This window comes from Mastigoproctus giganteus, chromosome 5, assembly GCF_048544385.1.
Source record: "Mastigoproctus giganteus isolate SK-2022 chromosome 5, ASM4854438v1, whole genome shotgun sequence".
NCBI classification, from domain to species: domain Eukaryota; kingdom Metazoa; phylum Arthropoda; class Arachnida; order Uropygi; family Thelyphonidae; genus Mastigoproctus; species Mastigoproctus giganteus.
In genome coordinates this window covers 46,875,090-46,896,366 of record NC_143579.1, presented here as the reverse complement: position 1 = coordinate 46,896,366, position 21,277 = coordinate 46,875,090, and the positions used below count along the sequence as shown (strand labels likewise).

The window sequence follows — 21,277 nt, the reverse complement described above, 5'->3', positions numbered from 1 at the left end:
TCTTGCAGCCCATCTGTACTGCTCAGAAAACTTCATATCTGCCTGCACAACCACCCCCAGGTCCCTTTCATTCTCTACCACTGTCAGTGTAGTACCACAGAGTTGATATGTTGCTCTGGGGTTGCTGTTTCCCATATGTAGTACTTTACATTTGTCAATGTTAAACTTCATTTGCCACCTCTCAGCCCATCTACTCAACCTTTCCAGATCCTGTTGCAGTAGCATAGTGTCAGTAGTGTCCTTGACAACCCTGCCAACCTTTGTATCGTCTGCAAACTTGGACATTAAGCTTGATATACCATCATAAATATCATTTATAAATACAGAAAACAATAATGGACCCAATACTGAACCCTGAGTGACTCCACTAATAACATTAGTCCACGACGAGCAGTGTCCATTGATTACCACTCTCTATCTTCTCCCCCTCAACCACCCCTTTATCCATAGCAGCAATTTGCCTCCAATGCCACACTGCTCCAATTTATGCAGCAGTCTTCCATGTGCAACAGTATCAAAAGCCCTTCTAAGATCCAAGTATATAATATCAAAGTTATTCCCTGCATCCAGTTCTTTTGTGACTGCATCATAGTATCCAATCAAATTGGTCAGGCAAGACTTCTCCTTAACAAAACCATGCTGTGTCTGAGCTATAACTGAAGTCTTGTCTAGATGCTCCTGCAGTGCTTCTTTAACCAGTGCCTCCATTAATTTTCCGGGAACAGAAGTTAAACTAACAGGTCTATAATTATTTGTGTCGCCCTTTGATCCTCCTTTGTGAATTGGGGTCACATTTGCACATCTCCAGTCCATGGGTACTTCCCCTGAGTCCAAGGAAGCTCTCATAATTATGGCTAAGGGTTTGCTTACTTCCTTTGCTGCCTCCTTTAATATAACTGGATAGATCCCATCCACCCCAGGTGCCTTTCTTGTATTTATCTTCAACAATTTCTCCTCCCCTTTACTCTCAGTTATTACAAGATTGTCTAGCTTACTGCCAGAGTTGAATACACCTCTGGCATTCCTCTCGCTGAATAACTCCTCATGTGTGAATGTCGATGCAAAATATTCATTTAGTTTGTTAGCTACCTGAGCAGCATCATCAACAGTTGACCCATCGATATCAAGTGGACCAATCTGATTCATCCTCTTCCTTCTAGAGTTTACATAAGTAAAGAACTCTTTGCTGTTTTTCTTTGCATCCCTTGCCAAAGATTTCTCGTAGTCTGCCTTCGCCTGCCTAACCTCCTTTGTAACTTGGTTACAGATCAACTTGTATCTATCATAGGCTTCTGTGTCACGTGTTAATTTGTATGTATCCCATGCATTTCTCTTCTCTGCCATATGTCTCATTAGTTCATCTGACATTTACTAAGGGAGACAGCTCCCTTAGTATTTGCAATGTACAGCTTAATAGGGCTGACAATTACAAGTATCTTGGGTCAGTGTTAGACACTATTGGCAGCTGTGAAGAGGATGTCCGAAGTCAAATAAAATCTGGATGGGGTTAGTGGAGGGAAATGTCTGGTGTTTTGAAAGACAAGATGCCAACCAAACTGAAATCAGAAATTTACAAACAGGTGGTAAGGCCATGTATGATATATGGCTCAGACTACTGGGCTGCCAGAAGAAAAGAAGAACGAGCTTTAATGACAGCAGAAATGAGAATGCTAAGGTGGAGTCTGGGAATAACCCTAAGAGATAGTTGTTGTTGTTTGGTTTTCAGGAGCATTAGCAACTAAGGCCGTATTGCTCCGGGATATGCAGTGGTCATTCCCTGACCTTTCTGCACCCTCCGTATTTGGTGGTGACGGGCTCGAACCCCGGTCTAATCAAGAAGCGTGTGCTACACGCACTGCTGCTCCTTCCCACCTGGCTACGGAGGCATGCCCTAAGAGATAGAAGGCGGAATGAAGTTGTGTGACAGGAGATGAAAACTGCACTCATCGACCTGAAGATTAGGGAGAAGAGACTTAAACGGTGGGGCAAGTCCAGCGCTGCGAATGTACCCACATTACCAAGCAGTTGCTAAGCTGCCAAGTTCCAGGACAAAGGAGGAGAGGCAGGCCTAAGACAACAATCGAGAGCAGAGTGTGGCAAGATATGCAGGAATTAGGACTCACTCCAGAAGACTGCCAACCCGTACTAAGTGGAAGCCTTCCAATCATGTCACTAACTCCTAACCAAGACAAACATCAAGGATAAAGTAAAGTAAGTACCCTAAGTACAGCTGTAAGGAATACTGGATCTCCTCTGATGCCTGTCATAACCTTAAAAGGCATCACTCAAATTGCATTACAAAAGAGATGGGAAATGGAGCTTTGTTTTGCAGACTAAACATAGGTTTTACTGGATGATGAGTAATCTCTCTACCACTACCGTCTAGTGACAAAGGAGAGTGGCATTCCTCTGTGTGATGTGTATGCCACACCTTGACCCCTGCTTATGTTGGTTCATGACATAAGCAGGGATCAAGGTCAGCATCAGTTTATGTTGTCACCTCCAGTATATTAGGTGCAGGGTTTCGGACCTTGCACATGTGGGGGAGGGGAAAGGAATGACTGTTACCTACTTACCCAAAGTAAGTAACAGTCCCTTTGCCTTAGTTGCTAACTTGCCATTAAAACCAAATAACCAACCAAAAGCAGCTCCACCACTCTGAAAGTGCAAGTAGATCTTGTTGTTGCAGAACAATTGGACTTCACCAAAATTTAGTTCTCCTGACTTACAGGTGGGACTGAATATCAGTTCTATCAGCTTGGTTTGCAGTTTACTGGCATATCAGCAACATAGGCTATAACGTACCAACAATGGTAAATGAATAAAAATGACAAATATAAATGTACAATAAAAGGTTAAAAGGCAAAATCTCACAGTGATCCAATTGGTCACTATGTCAGTAAAGGATATATAAGTATTAAAAGTGGCGCCTCCATAGCCAGGTGGGTAGGAGCAGCAGTGTGTAGCACATGCTTCTTGATTAGACCGGGGTTCGAGCCTGTGCCCACCAAATATGGAGAATGTGGGAAGGTCAGGGAATGATCACTGCATATCCCCCCCCAGAGCAATATGGCCTTAGTTGCTAATGCTCCTAAAAACCAAATAACAAACAAACAAGTATTAAAAGTATGTCATAAAAGAGTATATTTTAAATAGAATTAAAAGTTCTTGTTTATACTCTGGAACAACCACTAGGTTAGTGGAGTTTACAATAAATTATCAATACAAACAATCATATTTAGCAGTCACAGGCTTGAACCCCAGTCTACTAAAGAGTGTGTGCTACTGCACTCTCACTCCTGCCCAATCGGCTACGTTAGGCCAGTTAATTAATTTTAAATAGTTAAAAACAGATGACATATTGTTACTGTCAGATAGCATCTGACTGAGTGAACAAGACTCAGTAAGATGGCTAAAAGTGGAAAAAGATATACGCCATTCATGCCTAAAACATGGAAATTTGGTTAACATATCTCTAATGGTTAAAATGTCAGTCTTTACACATAGGGGAGGGGGCATCCACCCTCAGCAGATGACTTATGTCCTATGTGGAGGTGAGCAAGAACAATTTTCTTTCTGTGGTTCCTGCACAGAGAAGCTTATCATGTTTTGATTATAGGCTTAATTTGATACAACTAGTTGTAACCTGTTGTCATTGGAAGTGTAATACATTTCTTATCACTTCCTGTAGTCTGTAAAGAGGACTAGCAGGTGTGATTCGTCTGGGATTGTGCTGATCTGGCTGCAGCACCTGCCAGAGATTATTATTCCTAATCCCAATTTGGCTTGGGATCCAGCAGAAGTGAATGTCAAATGCAGATTCATAAAGAGAATATAATCTGTCCTGAACCCTGGACAGGACTGGATGAGGATAGTATCTCATCATTGATAATGCCTGTAATGCACTTAAAAAAAAAAATCAGTGTATACTATACGCCTTTCATAATTATTATTTTAATGTGGCCCACACTAGTTCTATAGTATACATCTGCTGCAGTCTTCCAGATGGCATCTGGGAAGACTGCAGCAGATCTCCTGATAATTCTGATTTTGAGCCATCAGTGAAGACAGGCAGGAAATCAGAGTAAGCAGATTGATGGGCAGCTTAAAGTTGTAGTTAGACAGATGGAGAACTGCTGGCCTTTCCTCTGTTATTAATGGTGAAGTTGCATGGTGGAAAGTGGGCATGCCAGGGTGAAGGGGTTGCATTGGTGACTGGGCAACATTGTCTACCATAATGTTAACTCTCAAACCAGCTCTTGGACATGAACAACAAAGGGACAGTTGGCAGCCTGATGGGCGTTGTGAAATTTAACACTCTGGCTCAAAAACGGATGTCCACATACGTTGGTCTGGCAAGAATTTCGGAGGTGGCTTTAATGTATAAACTTTGGACAGAGATGTTCTAAATGCTCCAATAGCAATGCAGATGTGGTGGCTTGATGGTGGACTGGGTCTAAGCATTGCAGTATGCTGTTTCTAGTAGATGTATATACTTGAGACCAACAATCTAATTTAGATTGGACATGTGCACAATAGAGGCAAACTAAAGAGAGATGTGGTAGAAATTCCAACAGATATGTGGCAGAAATGACAACTTATCAAATACAAGGCCCAAGAATTTTATCTCAGGAACTACAGGAATGATGTTTTTCCAAGCTTTAGTTCTGATTTAGGGTGAAGGTTTCGTTTGCGACAAAAGTGTATGCAGATGGTCTTCTGAGGTGACAACCTGAAACCAACAGCCAATGCGCAAGAATTGACACGATCAATGGCATGCTGCAATTGCCTTTCAATGACCATCATGTTGCATGACCATAAAAAGATACTAACGTCATCAATGAAGAGGATACTGTTTACAGTCAGAGGAAATTGTTAAGTAATAGTTTTAGACCGAGAATTTTCATATCTCTTGATGAATTAAGCAGAACTAATTAACCATTAAATGATTAATACAGTATCTTGGGATATTTAGGATAAATTACAGAACTATACTCATTTGGAACCCACAGTGTTTAATAAAAGAAGGGAAGAGAATCTTATTTTTCAGGGAGAAAGTGAGGGTGTATGGGAATTGTGTGCTTTCTGGTGTAGTGGATAACGTGCACGCTGGTGATGCAAAGCTTCTTACTTATCGCACTATGAGTGTTAGGATGAAATCTGCTTGCTGAAGCTCAAATTCATTTTTATATTGTGCTGTAACTCTACTTCACAGTAAAGATTTATTTATTTATTTAATTGCACTGTCACTCGCTGTCACGTGCCTCTCTGCAACCTATGGGGGGGGGAGGTAAGCCAAAGCCACACTAGCCCAGAGAAGCACAGGAAGCATTGACTCAAAATGAACGTGGGAGGAAGGAGAGAAGAGTTCCGAGTTCTCACATCTACAGAGGCACTTAAAGGGGTTTTACTGCTGCAGTGGAGACAGGATATAGAGATGATTTCCCGGGACGATTACCAAAAAAGGCAACGTTAGAGAGCAAATGGGCATTTTTGGTGACTCTGACACTGTGACGTAAGATGAGATCACCAGACTTTACTTTTGTTGAAGGAACAGAGGTGGCTTTAATGTATAAACTCAAAATGAACAACCTATGGGGGGGGGGAGGTAAGCCAAAGCCACACTAGCCCAGAGAAGCACAGGAAGCATTGACTCAAAATGAACAACGTGGGTGGAAGGAGAGAAGAGTCCCTGGGTTCTCACACCTACAGAGGCACTTAAAGGGGTTTTACTGCTGCAGTGGAGACAGGATACAGAGATGATTTCCTGGAACGATTACCAAAAAAGGCAACGTCAGAGAGTAAATGGGCATTTTTGGTGAATCTGAGGCTGTGACGTAAGATGAGATCACCAGACAATATATAAGGGGTTCAAAGGGCACCAAGAGGGAAAGGGAGAAGAAAAGCTGAAGGAGAAGAAGAAATTGAAAGAACATCTCAGGGTCCAGAGAAGACAACGCCCTAGTGTTCTACTGAGAGGAGAAATATCTCTGGAGAAAACAACTGAGCCTGGTAAGCAAGCTGTTTCTTTTGTGTGAATGAAAATGCCTGAAATAGAATAATTAGATTAAACCAAATGCTTCTTTCCTACAAACTTAAAATTCTGTTATTTTAATAATGAATGGAAATAACTCTCATTGTTTGGGTTACACACAAGGCTGTTATGTTATTTGGTTTTTAGGAGCATTAGCAACTAAGGCCATATTGCTCCGGGAATATGCGGTGGTCATTCACTGACCTTTCCGCATCCTCCGTATTTGGTGGTGACAGGCTTGAACCCCGGTCTAATCACACAGAAGGCTCTTGGCAAAATAATGTCAGACCAAGGAGTTAGAGGGAGTGAGAACGTCCACAATAGGATAGATGTAAGATAGTTAAATGTAATGGAAAGTGACAACACACCAAAAAGTATTTTCTCTAGGGTTCTTCTGTTACCCAAACTTCTTTTTTTTTTTTTTTTTTTGATTTGGTAGTTGTTGGCGCATCGGCTTCTGTGGCCATATTGCACCTTCCAAGGTTTTTGCTGTACTTTGATCCAAGCCCGAGGCGGGAATCGAACCCGCGACCTTTGGGTTGCCGGGCAGGTACTTTACCCACTCGGCTAGCCCGGTCGGCTTCCCAAACTTCTGCTTTATGTTAATATGTATTGTGAGCAGTGTAGTTTATTAGCTAATATTATTATGCTAAACAACAAAGCTAATCAACGCATAGTTCCAGAGATGTTAGAATATAGAATACTATAAAGATGCTTGCTAACACAATATTGTAACCCTAAATAAATCATGTTCTTATTATGAGCATGAACTTGGAAGAAATATATATATATATATATATATATATATTTTTTTTTTTACATTAATAACCAGATAGGATGAAAGTGTACTGTATACATGATTTTCTTTAATAAATGTTGTGTTATTACATGTCTCGTCCTCTCTGCCAATATCTTTAAACACACCAGAAGAAATGAGTAGAAATAAGAAAAGGATTTATGTGGGATTGAGTAACACCAAGTGATTCCTCAATTTAAAAAACACAACGCAGTCCATAGCTGCAGCGGCCAAGTGTCGAAAAACCCCTGGTTGCCGAGGGCTTGGATATTGTCCTAACTAGACGAAACTCCAGAAAGGGGGTAACAATAGAATTAATTTTGATAGCCAAAAGTGTAACATTCAGACCCGAACATTGGGGACCTTCCTCTTGGGAAAAAAAGGTCAAGGGAGAATGAACTCCACATGAAAATGGAATAAGCAGTTTAACAAAAAAAAAAAATAAAATAAATAAAAAAAAAAATAAATAAAATAAATAAAAAAAAAAAAAAAAAAAAAGGGCTAGTGACCCTTAACACCAAGGCTACAGATATCTTTTAAATTCCAAATCTCCAAGCCATGACATACACTTTTTTCATATCAAAGAAAATTGACACCAGGTGCTGGTGTTTGAGGAAACCACTTGAATTTTCCAGTCTTATTAAACAGTGGAGTGGCAACCTGTTCCTTTAGAAATTACATTTTATCCTGGAAAGGAGGGCATTTGCTTCTAAATACCACATGATGCGGGCATTGACAATCCTTTCCAGGATCTTGCACAAGCGCTTGCCAGAGCAATTGCGCGATAATTGTTCAGAATTTTTGGATCCTTTCCTGGCTTAGGCAAGGCAAGCACTATATTGAAGACCAGTTTCAAGGAGTCCAGAAAATGGTCTTCAAGATAGATTCTGTTGTACAGACAAAGCAGCTGATCCATAGATTCAGATGAAAGATGTTTGATTATCTCATAATGGATGAGATCTGGCCCAACGACATTTGCTTGGAATAGAGATAGTGATACTTTCATTTCCCATTCTGTGAAAGGCTGATTGTAGGTCTCACAGTTATTGGAAGACAACTTCAAATGTTGCTTTTCAACTTTTGTTTGAGGACCAGAAACTTCGGGGTAAGATGTTTCCCCAGACAGTTTAGTAAATGTCTGCCCTAGAGTGTTTGCAATTGCATATCTATTATGTTCTAGGATTAAGATAGCATGCAATGTGTACCTGCCCTACATTTTTTAGACTTTCTCCCAGACAAGCTTAGGTGATACCGTCTGGGTGATGGAAGATGTGAAGTGGATCTACGCTTCTTTCCGACTCTGACATCTAATGTAATGTGCTCTGGCACATGCATGTTTGAGAGCTATTAGATTATCTGTGGTGAGATAATGGCAAAATATTCGGCATGCCTTGTTTCGAGCTTTTCTTGCGACCATGAATTTTACATTCTATCTTGGTTTTAAAATGGAAGAAACCAGGTTGATGTCTTTGGAATTGCAATTCTGCTGTCTAGACAATACTATCTGTGATGGAATTAGATGTTGCCAGATGTTTCAAGGCATTCCAATCAGCATGATCCATCTTCCCCTATGGTTTCCTAGACAGGCGGCATGGTCTCCCACTACAAAGGGTGAATATCACGGGAAAGTGATCACCACCATAAAGGTTGTCTTCAACCCTCCAAGTACAAACAGAGAGGAGAGGAGAGCATACAGAGAGATCGAATGCAGTAAGTGTATGGGTAGGCATACAGAAAAAGGTGTTAGAACCCATATCTTTTCTATCATACACTCCATAGACTGACCTCTTCCATTCTTGTCATCACTACTCCACCGAGTATTATGTCCATTGAAATCCCCTAGTAATAGAAGAGGAGACAGCAATTGCTTAATGAGTTTATCAAGGTCTGCCTGGGGAATGTCGTTAAATGGCAAATAGATGGAGCAGAAAGTTATAAGAAACCCTACTATTATTCAAACTGCTACCACCTCTAAGCTGGTGGTAACGTGAAAGGGGTATGGCTACCTATGAGAATGGTGACTCCTGCATGGGCAGGCCCATCCCCAGTTCTGTGTTTGTGAATAATAGAACAGTTACAAAAGGGTCCTCATTTGCCTTAAATATGTCTCTTGTAAGAAAACAGATTGGCTTGTACTTACGCAGTAGGGTCTTGATGTCATCACTATTTCAATGGAATTCACAATTCTAGTATAAGAATTTAAATTCTTATGCAGTAAGAATTTGTTGATTTGTTGGGCCCATCTGAAAGCTTTGTTTTCTCATACCTGGATTTGTCCTTTTTTGGAAAGAAAGTATGTTGTTCTGTGTCCATTTCTTTCTCTTTGGCAAAGAGTTCATGGACTGAGTCATTTGGTAGATCCTTGTATTTGTCATCCATTTTTTTCTTGCGTTGCTGGTGGCTCCTCTGATTTTTTTAGTTTTTTTCTTTACTACAGTCCATTCCGGTTATTTGGGACACATCGGGACTAGTGCATTTTGGCCCGATTAAGCGGCTGCCCAAATTATCCGAAGTTTCACGTAAATAGTTAAAAATACAATGTACCCCCCCTTTACAATTGGTTCACTGTACAATCAAATCGCGTTACGACGAACTCAACATAGTAAAGTACCGTTCACTACATGATGTGCAGTAAGCGCCGGTCGTTGTGATCACATTTGTGAATTGAATTTTAATTCTATTAAACAGCAATTCTAATTAGTGAAAATAGGAGGAATATTATCCACAGGCTATAAAAGTAAAGATATATTAAGCACAAATTTAGCCTTTATTACCTTACCAATTAAAAAATTAAATGATACGTGAAAATCAGAAGAATATATGTGATAATTGGAATAATTAATACGTACTGTAATACGTACATACGAACTAGTTGACAGTTCTGTTCACTGACATTTGTGGGTGGGGATTAAAATTTAAAACAGTAAAAAGATAAGCAATCAATAACAAAGAACACGGAACACACAAATTGCAAGTAACACAATATGCGCAAGTGAAAACGGAGTAACGAGTTACGAAGCTTTAAAAATAGGAATAAAGAGAAGATCTGAAATTTAATTTTTTTATATGATTGAAGATTTCATGGAAGTATAAACACATTTCACCATAATAACCCACAGAATTCCAGCTGTTGGTATTATCGCAAATTCGGTAAGATTGAGTTTACTGTCCATTTATGATAGATTTCACTAACAGAAAAGCCCAATAAACAGGTGACTGCTAATTGTTTTTATTGTTCTATGGTTGTGACCTCCAGAATTTCAACCGAACCACGTGGTTCAGTCGGAGACAATCGTAGGGTAATCTCCAGTGCTGCGGTCTCCTGCCCCAATTAAACGACATGCTGTCCCAATTAAGCGAAGTAAACTCTGGCTATTTTCTCAATTGGTTTCTGTTTTTTAAGATTTGCCCCAAATAAATGGCTGCCCCGATTAACCGGAATCCACTGTATTTTGTTTTGGTAGAGGTAATGGATATCAGAGTGGCAGCTGACTATTTTTTGAGTGGACTTTTGTGAGCTCAATAAACTGTGTGAAAATGATGTAATTGACCCTCTTGGTGGAATAGTAATATCAGTTTGCATTTCAAAAGAATGCTTCCCTGCAGCTTTTTCAGCATATGTTGGCTTACTACCATTTATTGGCTTCACTGCTTTCCTTGACTTCTGATAGGATACGTTTAGCTCTTGTGTCTGTATTGTATCTCTTTTCTTCATTCACTGCTGGCATGCTCACGAGTATGCAGGGTGTTCTTATTGGCAGTTGATGATGGAGATAGATTTTGTAGCTGAAAATTCCATGATTATGGTTCTTTGAGTTACATCGAGTGCATGCAAGAGTATCATGATAGACCATTTACAAGCGTCTATATTTCTGACACTCGAAGCATCATAATGGATTTGGTATGTATGGCCTTACTGGGCAGTGCAGGTACCCAGTAGTGATGGAATTAGGAGATGTTGACAACTTGAAAGTAAGGATGAAATTTTTTGTGGGTATTAGATTCTCATCCCTATACACGAATATTCTCTTTTAGGTTGTCACTCCTCGTGCTTAAGTTCAGAACAGATTTCTTTTTCTTCCTCTGACACTTCCATCAGATCCCACTCAGAGATCAGCAGCCTGGAAAATAAGATGCAGGATATTTCAGAGACTGCTGGGAATCATTGGGGTACAAGTAAACACATGGGTTGTGTTAGGGTAGCTAAGAAAAAGAACAGGTGCATGTATACTTGTGTGTACACCAATGCTAGGAGTTTAGTAAATAAATTTGATGAATTTGAGGTATTGCTCAAAACATCAAAGGCAGATATTGTGGGGATTTCAGAGACGTGGTGTCACACAGATATAAGAAATGCAGAACTGGAATTTGGGGAGTACAATGTCTACAGAAAGGATAGACAGGATAGGAAGGGAGGAGGGGTTATGCTATTAGTTAAAAAACACATAAAATCCAAGGAAGTGAAGCCAGTCGACATCGCTGGACAGTGCAGTGTCGAGTCAGTTTGGTGTGACATAAGCATTGGGAGATCAAAATTGAGAGTAGGAGTGTGCTATAGGCCTAATGACTCTGATGAGTATAATAAGAAACTGTTCGGAGAAATAGAGTGGGCCAGTAAATCAGAGAGTCTTATAATGGGGGATTTTAATTTCCCAGATATTGACTGGAATTTGGGGGCTGGTCACTCACACAGTAGCAAGGCTTTTGTGGATTTATTGGATGATTGTTTTCTACATCAGCATGTTCGGGAGGCAACTAGAGGGAGTAATACTCTTGATTTGATTATCAGTAGTGATTCTTCATGCATTAAGAATCTGCAGATAAATGAACCACTTGGTGGCAGTGATCACAGTGTGCTGAAGTGGGAGTTACTCAAAGAGGTAACTACCATTAGGGGTAAAGGGAAGGGGTATTGCTTTCGTAAAGGCGACTACAATGGACTGAGACAGTATTTAAATTCTATACAGTGGGATCAACTGATGATATTGCCAACAGCAAATTCAAAATGGGAAGCATTCAAAGAACTTATCGTGGAAGCTACTAGGCTTTACATACCAACTAAGAAATATTGTTCAAGGTTTAGGCCTAAATGGTTGTCAGATGAACTAATGAGGCATATGGCAGAGAAGAAAAATGCATGGGATACATACAAATTAACACGTGACACGGACGCCTATGATAGATACAAGTTGATCTGTAACCAAGTTACAAAGGAGGTTAGGCAGGCGAAGGCAGATTACGAGAGATCCTTGGCAAGGGATGCGAAGAAAAACAGCAAAGAGTTCTTTACTTATGTAAACTCTAGAAGGAAGGGGATGAATCAGATTGGTCCACTTGAGATCGATGGGTCAACTGTTGATGACCCTGCTCGGGTAGCTAACAAACTAAATGAATATTTTGCATCGACATTCACACATGAGGAGTTATTCAGCGAGGGGAATGCCAGAGGTGTATTCAACTCTAGCAGTAAGCTAGAGAATCTTGTAATAACTGAGAGCAAAGTGGAGGAGAAATTGTTGAAGATAAACACAAGAAAGGCACCTGGGGTGGATGGGATCTATCCAGTTATATTAAAGGAGGCAGCAAAGGAGGTAAGCAAACCCTTAGCCATAATTATGAGAGCTTCCTTGGACTCAGGGGAGGTACCCATTGACTGGAGATGTGCAAATGTGACCCCAATTCACAAAGGGGGATTAAAGGCTGACACAAGTAATTATAGACCTGTGAGTTTAACTTCTGTTCCCGGAAAATTAATGGAGGCACTGGTGAAAGAAGCACTGCAGGATCATCTAGACAAGACTTCAGTTATAGCTAGGACACAGCATGGTTTTGTTAAGGGGAAGTCTTGCCTGACCAATTTGATTGGATACTATGATGCAGTCACAAAAGAACTGGATGCAGGGAATAACTTTGATATTATATACTTGGATCTTAGAAAGGCTTTTGATACTGTTGCACATGGAAGACTGCTGCACAAATTGGAGCAGTGTGGCATTGGAGGCAAGTTGCTGCTATGGATAAAGGGGTGGTTGAGGGGGAGAAGACAGAGAGTGGTAATCAATGGACACTGCTCATCGTGGACTAATGTTATTAGTGGAGTCCCTCAGGGTTCAGTATTGGGGCCTTTATTGTTTTCTGTATTTATAAATGATATTGATGATGGTATATCAGGCTTAATGTCCAAGTTTGCAGACGATACGAAGGTTGGCAGGGTTGTCAAGGACACTACTGACACTATGCTGCTGCAACAGGATTTGGAAAGGTTGAGCAGATGGGCTTCGAGGTGGCAAATGAAGTTTAACATTGACAAATGTAAAGTACTACATATGGGAAACAGCAACCCCAGAGCAACGTATCAACTCTGTGGTACTACACTGACAGTGGTAGAGAATGAAAGGGACCTGGGGGTGGTGGTGCAGGCAGATATGAAGTTCTCTGAGCAGTGCAGACGAGCTGCAAGAGTAGCTCATGGTGTATTGTCAATGATATATAGGAATTTTTCTAGCAGGGATAAGGAGGTGATTATTCCCTTGTATAAGGCAATGGTCAGGCCACACCTAGAGTACTGTATACAGGCCTGGAGGCCTCATTTCAGGAAGGATGTAGAGCTGCTGGAACGAGTACAGAGAAGGGCAACTAGATTGGTGAATGGGACAAAGGGGTTCTCTTACGAAGAAAGGCTTAAGTTTTGCAAATTACAGTGTCTGGAAACTAGGCACCAGCGGGGTGATCTGATAGAGGTGTACAAAGCCTTGAATGGTTTGAGCATGCTCAATGCTGATGGGATTCTTCCTCTAGCTCAGAAAAATCACCTGAGAGGGCATAAATTCAAATTGAGGAAAGACAGATGTAGGATAGATGTGCGGAAATTTGCCTTTAGCCAGCGGGTGGTTGGTGGGTGGAACAGACTTCCATCCCTTGTCGTGGAAGTTGATAGCCTAAATAAGTTTAAGGCTCAGCTGGACAGGTATTTCGAACGAACAGAGGGGTGAAGTGGAAGTGGTTATTTTTATTTATTTATGTTACTTTTTTTTTTTTTTTTTTTTTTTTGGCTGATGCTGCATAAGCTTGCTTTCTTGCATCAAATGCCTCTACTAATGCTAAAAATGCTAATGCTAAAATGCTAAAATGAATTCAGTGTCTTATGAGTGGTAACTGTGATTGGAATTCCACTGACAGAGGTGGCTGGAAGAAGCTGTTCTGAAAGATTTTCATTTTTTGTTTTTATTAAAGTATCACTGGATTGTAAAGTAACAGTTTCACTGATTTTGGTGACTTTGCCAACCCTTCCAGATCTTTCTGAATAAAGAAGGGCAACATCTTTCCAATGGGTTTTTCTGAAGTAGAATGAATTACCAGGAAGTGCAGCATATTTACTGGTGTTTCTTCCATTGGTTCTGGGCCATTTTGTTGCACTGGTGATATTCTTATCAGCTGTGTTAGCATCTGGTAGTGACCGTGTCGGGGCCCAGAAGAAAAGTTTTGATTGTTAGGATTTATGTGTTTTTTTTTTTGGTTCAGTGCCTGGGCTCCCCACCTGCCATGGAGCCCAAATGGGATGTCCACTACCTGGAAAGAAAGAAATATGCTCGGGAGTGGGACACAGGGGCTACCCAGACATCACACCTGCACCTCCATCAGCCTGAATTTTGTCTCTTGGACCATGAGAATATGGGGTGTGACATCAACACAGTTGACCCTTGCAAGTGTACCAACTAGGTGATGGATCCTGGGCAAGCCATCCCAGGACCATCTGTCAAAGCAGGAGCCAAAGTGGTGCATTGGAGCCAGGCCCCTCAACTACCTGATCCCCCTTTCAGAATTTCCACAGGTTACAGTGCATGGCACACACGCCCGATTCCTATGATGTTAGCCCAGAACCTAGGCTGTGTGCACTGGATCCCAGTGATGATAATCTGGAAGCCCACCAGCATCACTGGAAGGTCTCCCACTACATACAGATGTCCATGTCGGGGGTACATGTATGTGTTGGGGCAATTTAGATACCCGGGTAGTAAGTTCATATCTGAAAGAATATCTGTGACAAGCCTCAGGGACCAAGGAATATAATTCTTTTTGCTATCACAAGGAAACTAGTTGACTATTACTTTTCTTGTGATAATTAAAAGAAGTGGAGATCCATTAACAGTACTGCCATTTCGGTTTTCTATTACTTCATGAGAGTTTCAGAAAATATAAAAAATGCAATGCAATTTCAATTTTTTTTTTCTAACCTCCATAAATAGCAAATGACTGATCCAAAAAAAATCTTCGCTTCAGAAGATCCTCCATTCTTGCTCTGTCAAAGCCAAGTTCAGGAGAGGCATATTCCAACTCCTAATAAAATATACAGATTAGTATTAGTATTATTACACTAAATAATAATAATAATTTAATTCATTAATAAAATTTATTATTAAATAAAAATTTTTTAATATTGAAATAACGGTCACAAAACTAGATAAATAGAGGCTTCCAAAATTCTTTACCGCCTAAACCTTGATAAAGTTATGAAATCAAGTGAACTCATAAAAGGATTTTATAGATGGTGTTCAAATGATAAACAGAAATACAAGGTGGTCCATAAGTAAGGAAACATGTTAGACTATAAATAACAATATTTTAAATATATATTTTAATTATTGCTAGCATAATAGAAAAGGTATATATAAACTTAAAAAAAAAAAAAAAAAATTACACAGGACAGGGTTTTATTATGGATGCCATTTTAGTCTGTACAAAATTATAATCTTTTGAACACAGTGATGCACAGCAAGGCACAATTCCTCAGGAATGTTCTCAAATTCTTTTAAAATTAATAGCCGAAGTTTGAGCATGAGAGTAGGGGGTGTGCTTATTACTAAATACTTTATCTTTTAAGAATCTCCATAAAAAGTAATTGCAGGAGGTTAAAATCTAGTGAACATTCAATGGAACACAGCTGTTTGATCCAATAACCTGGGAACTTTGTGTCCAAGAATCTACCAACAGTTTTTGCAGTGAGCTGATATCATTGCATAAAAAAAGCAATGATAAAAACTGATTTTGGACTATATTAATGAAATGATTTTGTCTTGAAGCAGTGTCAGGTAGCTTCCTCCAGTCCGAATCCTAGCCTAGACTGTCAAGCCAGAAGCATTTAAATCCCCATTGAAGAATAAATGGGAGTTAAGAGAGTAATAATCAGTTACAGTGATTAACAGCTCCATTTAATTTAAATGTGGCTTCATCAGTCCATAACTGTTTAGCAAATTCCAATCTTCTATGTGGGTTGTCCTCATTCATACTTTGTAGCAACATGGAATGATAAACCCTGTTTTTAAGTTTCTTTATGATTCTATTTGTGCTCGTTTTATGTATTTTAAGTTCCAAACTTAACTTTCTTTGACTTCTTTTGATATCCTCTCTTACAGGTTACAAATTATCAGACATCTTTAAGATACAAGGTCTACCAGATTTCAGTAGATTGTGCTTATTCCCACTTCAAACACTTTCATAATTTGTTCTATGGTCTTTATTGTGGGTGGTTTATAACCACAAAACTTCTTGAAGTGACGTGCAACTTCTACAGCATTTTCATATTTTGCATGCCAGTTTATAATTTCAATCCACTTATTCACTGTAAGGTTCACAGTACTTTTTCTATGTTCAATTCTGAAACAATAATAATAATAGAGAAAAAAAAAATTATGAACTATTTTTCAAATAACTTATACATATTTACATTGGCAATTATTCAAAATAGTAGTGTTCTTATTTACAGACCATCTGGTATTAATAGGAGAAAACCTGTCATGGAGTACAATATGTCCTTTATGTGCATGCCTATATGCAGGCCAGACATATACATGAGAGAGAGAGAGAGAGAGAGAGAGAGAGAGAGAGAGAGAGAGAGAGAGAGAGAGAGAGAGAGAAGGAAAGACGACAAAAGAGTGATGCTTAATTAGAAGGTTGATATAAAAAGGTAGACAAAGAAAACAACCAACCTGTCTAAATTCCAAAGAGGTCATATGTTTTTTTTTTAAATATATATCATTACATGAAAACCCCAAATACAAAAGGTATTAGAACCTAAATTACTTAGTACCACACATGGGTTAAAGTTTCAGATGAAAGATGATACTTGTTATATTAGACTTGAATTTCTGTAGATTGTAATTTTCAGGAAATATGTCTGAGGGGAGGTTGTTCCAGAAAATGGAAGTTGAAGGAATAAATGAGGAAGAAGAAGAAGAAAAGTTGGCTCTGTGTGAGTTTAAAGTTGGACAGTGAAAGGATGTTAACTGGTTAAGGCAAGTGTTTAGACTGGTTTGGAAGAGTGGGGGGGATTATAGAAGCTACTTTAGAAGAACAAAGAACAGTGTTCATGGAAGTAGCTATAGAAAAGGCATGTAGCAGAAACAGAGAAAAGTCTGTGAAACAAAGAGTGGAGAGACTTTGTAAGAGATGGGTCATTAATTAACTTAACTGTCCTTTTATGGAGTCTGGAAGCCTGAGAGAGGTTTTGGGGACACTGCTGCCAGATGTGGGGAAAAATATTCTGTGGTAAGGCAGATTTGAGAATTGTGCAGAGCAAGTAGTTGTTTAGAAGAAAAGTAACACTGAGAGAAAAAGAGAAAACCTAGTGTTTTAGATATAGAGGAAGCAATATGTGATGTGCTTATGCCAAGAAAGATTGGCATTTAAACAATTGATAGTGGACATTCGAGAAGTTGAAATGAAATGCACTATCAGCAAAACTATGGATGGGATTTCCAGTCAATGGAAGAATGGAATTGTGGGGAATGGAACTGCCCGCATCAGTGAAGAAGTTAACAGGACAGTGTTGTCTGCCATCATCAGCAGTGAGCAGGCTGAGAGAAAACTGAATGAATACCCAACTACAGAAAACAGTTAGCAATCCACAACATGGAAGTTTATTTTGAAGACTTTTTTGCCAAACATAATCAAAAGCCTTTGAAATGTCAACAGTAACTGATTGAGTTTCACCAAACTGATGTGGGATATACTTAAAAATGTAACTACCATCAAGGGTAAAGGGGAAGGTTTTTGATTTCGTAAAGGTAACTATAGTAGTCTCAGACAGTTTTTAAATTCTATACAGTGGGATCAACTGACGATGTTACCAACATTGAATTCTAAATGGGAAGCCTTCAGGGACTTAATCTTGGAGGCTACAAGGCTTTTCATACCAACTAAGAAAGACTGTTCAAGATTCAGGCTTAAATGGATGTCAGATGAATTAATAAGGCTCATAGCAGAGAAGAAAAATGCATGGGACACACATAAATTAACAGGCGACACATAAGACAACAGCAGATATAAGCTAGTCTGTAACCAAGTCACAAAGGAGGTTAGGCAGGCAAAGGCAGATTACAAGAAATTTTTGGCAAAGGATGCAAAGAAAAACAGCAAAGAGTTCTTTACTTATTTAAACACCAGAAGGAATGATTTTGTAATAACAGGCCAAAGTGAAGGAGAAAATTTTGAAGTTAAACATAAAACAGGCATCTGGAATCTATCCAGTTATATTGAAGGAGGCATCCTTAGAGTCACGGGAGGTCCCCATTGACTGGAGATGTGCAAATGCATCCCCAATTCACAAATGGGGCGAAAATGGTGACAAATAATTATAGAACTCTTAGTTAACTTCTGTTCCGGTGAAAAAATAATGGAGTCACTTGTTAAAGAGGTGATACAGGATCACCTAGACAAGACTGCAGTAATAGTTCAGACACAGCATGGGTTTATTAAGGGGAAGTCTTGTCTGACCAATTTGACTGGATATTACAATGTGGTCACAAAGGAACTGGATGCAAAAAATAATTTTGATATCATATACTTGGATTTCAGGAAAACTTTTGATACTGTTGAACAAATTAGAGAGGTATGGCATTAAAGGCAAGTTGCTGCAATGGATAAATACACTTGTTTTGTGTATTAATCAATGATATCAATGAAGGTATATCAGGCTTAAAGTCCTAGTCTGCAGATGACACAAAGGTTGGCAGGGTTGCTAATGACAGTAAAGACAGTATGCAACTGCAACAGGATCTAGAAAAGTTAGGCAGATGGACTGAGAAGTGGCAACTGAAGTTTAACATTGAAAAATGCAAAGTACTGCATATGGGTAGCAGTAACCCAAGAGATAGGTACCAACTGTATGGTACTACACTCAGCAAGGTGGAGAATGAAAAAGACTGGAGGTAACTGTGCAGTCAGACATGAAGTTCTCTGAGCAGTGCAGACGGGGCTGCCAGAGCAGGTCATGGAGTTTTGTCAATGATATATACAAATTTTGCTAGCAGAGACAAGGAGGTGATTATCCCTTTGTATAAGGCAATAATCAGGCCACACCTTGAGTACTGCATGCAGGTCTGGAGGCCTCATTTTAGGAAGAATGTAGAGTTGCTAGAACGAGTACAGAGAAGGGCAACAAGATTGGTGAGGAGAACAAAGGGGTGTGCTTACAAAGAAAGGCTTAAGTTCTGTAAGTTGCAGCATCTAGAGACTAGGCACCTGCGAGGTGATATGATTCAGTTGTATAAGGCCTTGAATGGTTTGAGCAGGCTCAATGCTGATGGGATACTTCCGCTTGGTCAGATTAAGAACCTGGGGGGGGGGGGAGGGGCATAGATTCAAATCGAGGAGAGACAGTTGTGGAATAGATGTGCAGAAGTTTATAACAGTTTCTTTGGGTAGTTGATTGCTGGAACAGACTTTCATCTGTTGTTGTGAAAGTTGATAACTTAAATAAATTTAGGGCTGAACTAGACAAACATTTGGAGTGACTGGATGGGTGAAATGGGAAGGTTTTTTTTTTTTTTTTGGTTGATGCTGTATAAGCTTGCTTTCTTGCATCATAGGCCTCAACTACTGCTAATACAAAATCCTGTGTCCCAGGTCCCACTGTGCAGAAATTGTTCAAGGAACATGTTCAAGCATTTCATGTGCTCCGACGGCTGCTAAATTTCTCCAGCATGAATCTCACTGAACATTTGTGGGAATGGCGAAATGCAGAATTCGCCAAACTCTAGAATGTCCTTCTTTCCAGCTGATCCAGGGTACCTGAGAACACCTGCAGTCTTAAAGAATCAGTGCCATGCTATTAGGTAGGTGGTCATAATGTTTTGGCTCATGAGTGTGTGTGTATATACACACACTAACTGATACAGATATCTTCTAGAGAGTTACCAATAGGTTTTGTCCAGTCAGTCTACAAAGAAACTGTTTTAAAGTTGCACCTTTAAAATTATTATTAGCATTAGCAAAGGCACACGATGTAACAAAACAAGCTTATATAGCATCAGCCAAAAAAAAAAAAAAAAATCCTTCTCATTTTACCCATCCACTCGCTCCAAACGTTTATCTAGTTCTACCTTGAATCTATTCAAGCTATCGAACTCTACAACGGCAGATGGAAGTTTGTTATAGCAATCAACCACCCACTGGCTAAAGGCAAACTTTGCACATCTATACTACAACTACCTTTCCTCAATTTGAATTTATGTCCTCTCAGGCGATTATTCTCAGCAAGAGGAAGAATCCCATCAGCATTGAGCATGCTCAAACCATTCAAGGCTTTATACCCCAATCATATCACCTCGCAGGTGCCTAGTCTCCAGACACTGTAATTTGCAAAACTTAGCCTTTCTTTGTAAGAGCAACCCATTGTTCCATTCACTAATCTTGTTGCCCTTCTCTGTACTTGTTCCAGCAGCTCTACATCCTTATTAAAATGAACCCTCCACACTTGTATACAGTACTCAAGGTGTGGCCTGACAATTGCCTTATACAAGGAGATAATCACCTTCTTATCCCTGCTAGAAAAATTCCTGTATATCATTGACAAGACACCATGAGCTACTCTTGCAGACCATCTGCACTGCTCAAAAAACTTCATATCAGACTGCACAATTATCCCCCAGGTCCTTTTCATTCTCTACCACTATCAGTGTAGAACCACAGAGTTGATATGTTACTCTGGGGTTACTGCTTCTCATATACAGTACTTTACATTTGTCAATATTAAACTTCGGTTGGCACCTCTCAGCCCATCTGCTCAACTTTTCTAGATCCTGTTGCAGCAGCATACTGTCATTAGTGTCATCAATAACCCTGCCAACCTTCGCATCTTCAGCAAACTTGGACATTAAGCCCGATATATACTATCATCAATACCATTAATAGATACTGAAAACAATAATGGACCCAATAATGAACCCTGGGGGACTCCACTAATAACATTAGTCCATGAAGAGCAGTGTCCACTGATCACTCTGTTTTCTCCCACTCAACCATTCCTTTATCCATAGCAGCAATTTGCCTCCAATTTGTGCAGCAGTCTTCCGTGTGTAACAGTATCAAAAGCCATTCTAAGATCCAAATATATAATATCAAAATTATTCTTTGCATCCAGCTCCTTTGTGACCACATCATAGTATCCA

The 21,277-nt window shown here is 39.7% G+C and overlaps 1 protein-coding gene across 1 annotated transcript in view; it reads right to left on the bottom strand.

Annotated features, from left to right (window-relative positions):
- Window positions 1-21,277, bottom strand: part of GlyRS (glycine--tRNA ligase) — a 192,785-nt gene that overhangs the window by 147,970 nt on the left and 23,538 nt on the right. Inside the window, exon 3 of the mRNA XM_090373175.1 lies at window positions 15,065-15,167. Within this exon, the coding sequence (XP_090229301.1) occupies window positions 15,065-15,167 (103 nt within the window). The remainder of the gene's footprint in view (window positions 1-15,064; window positions 15,168-21,277) is intronic.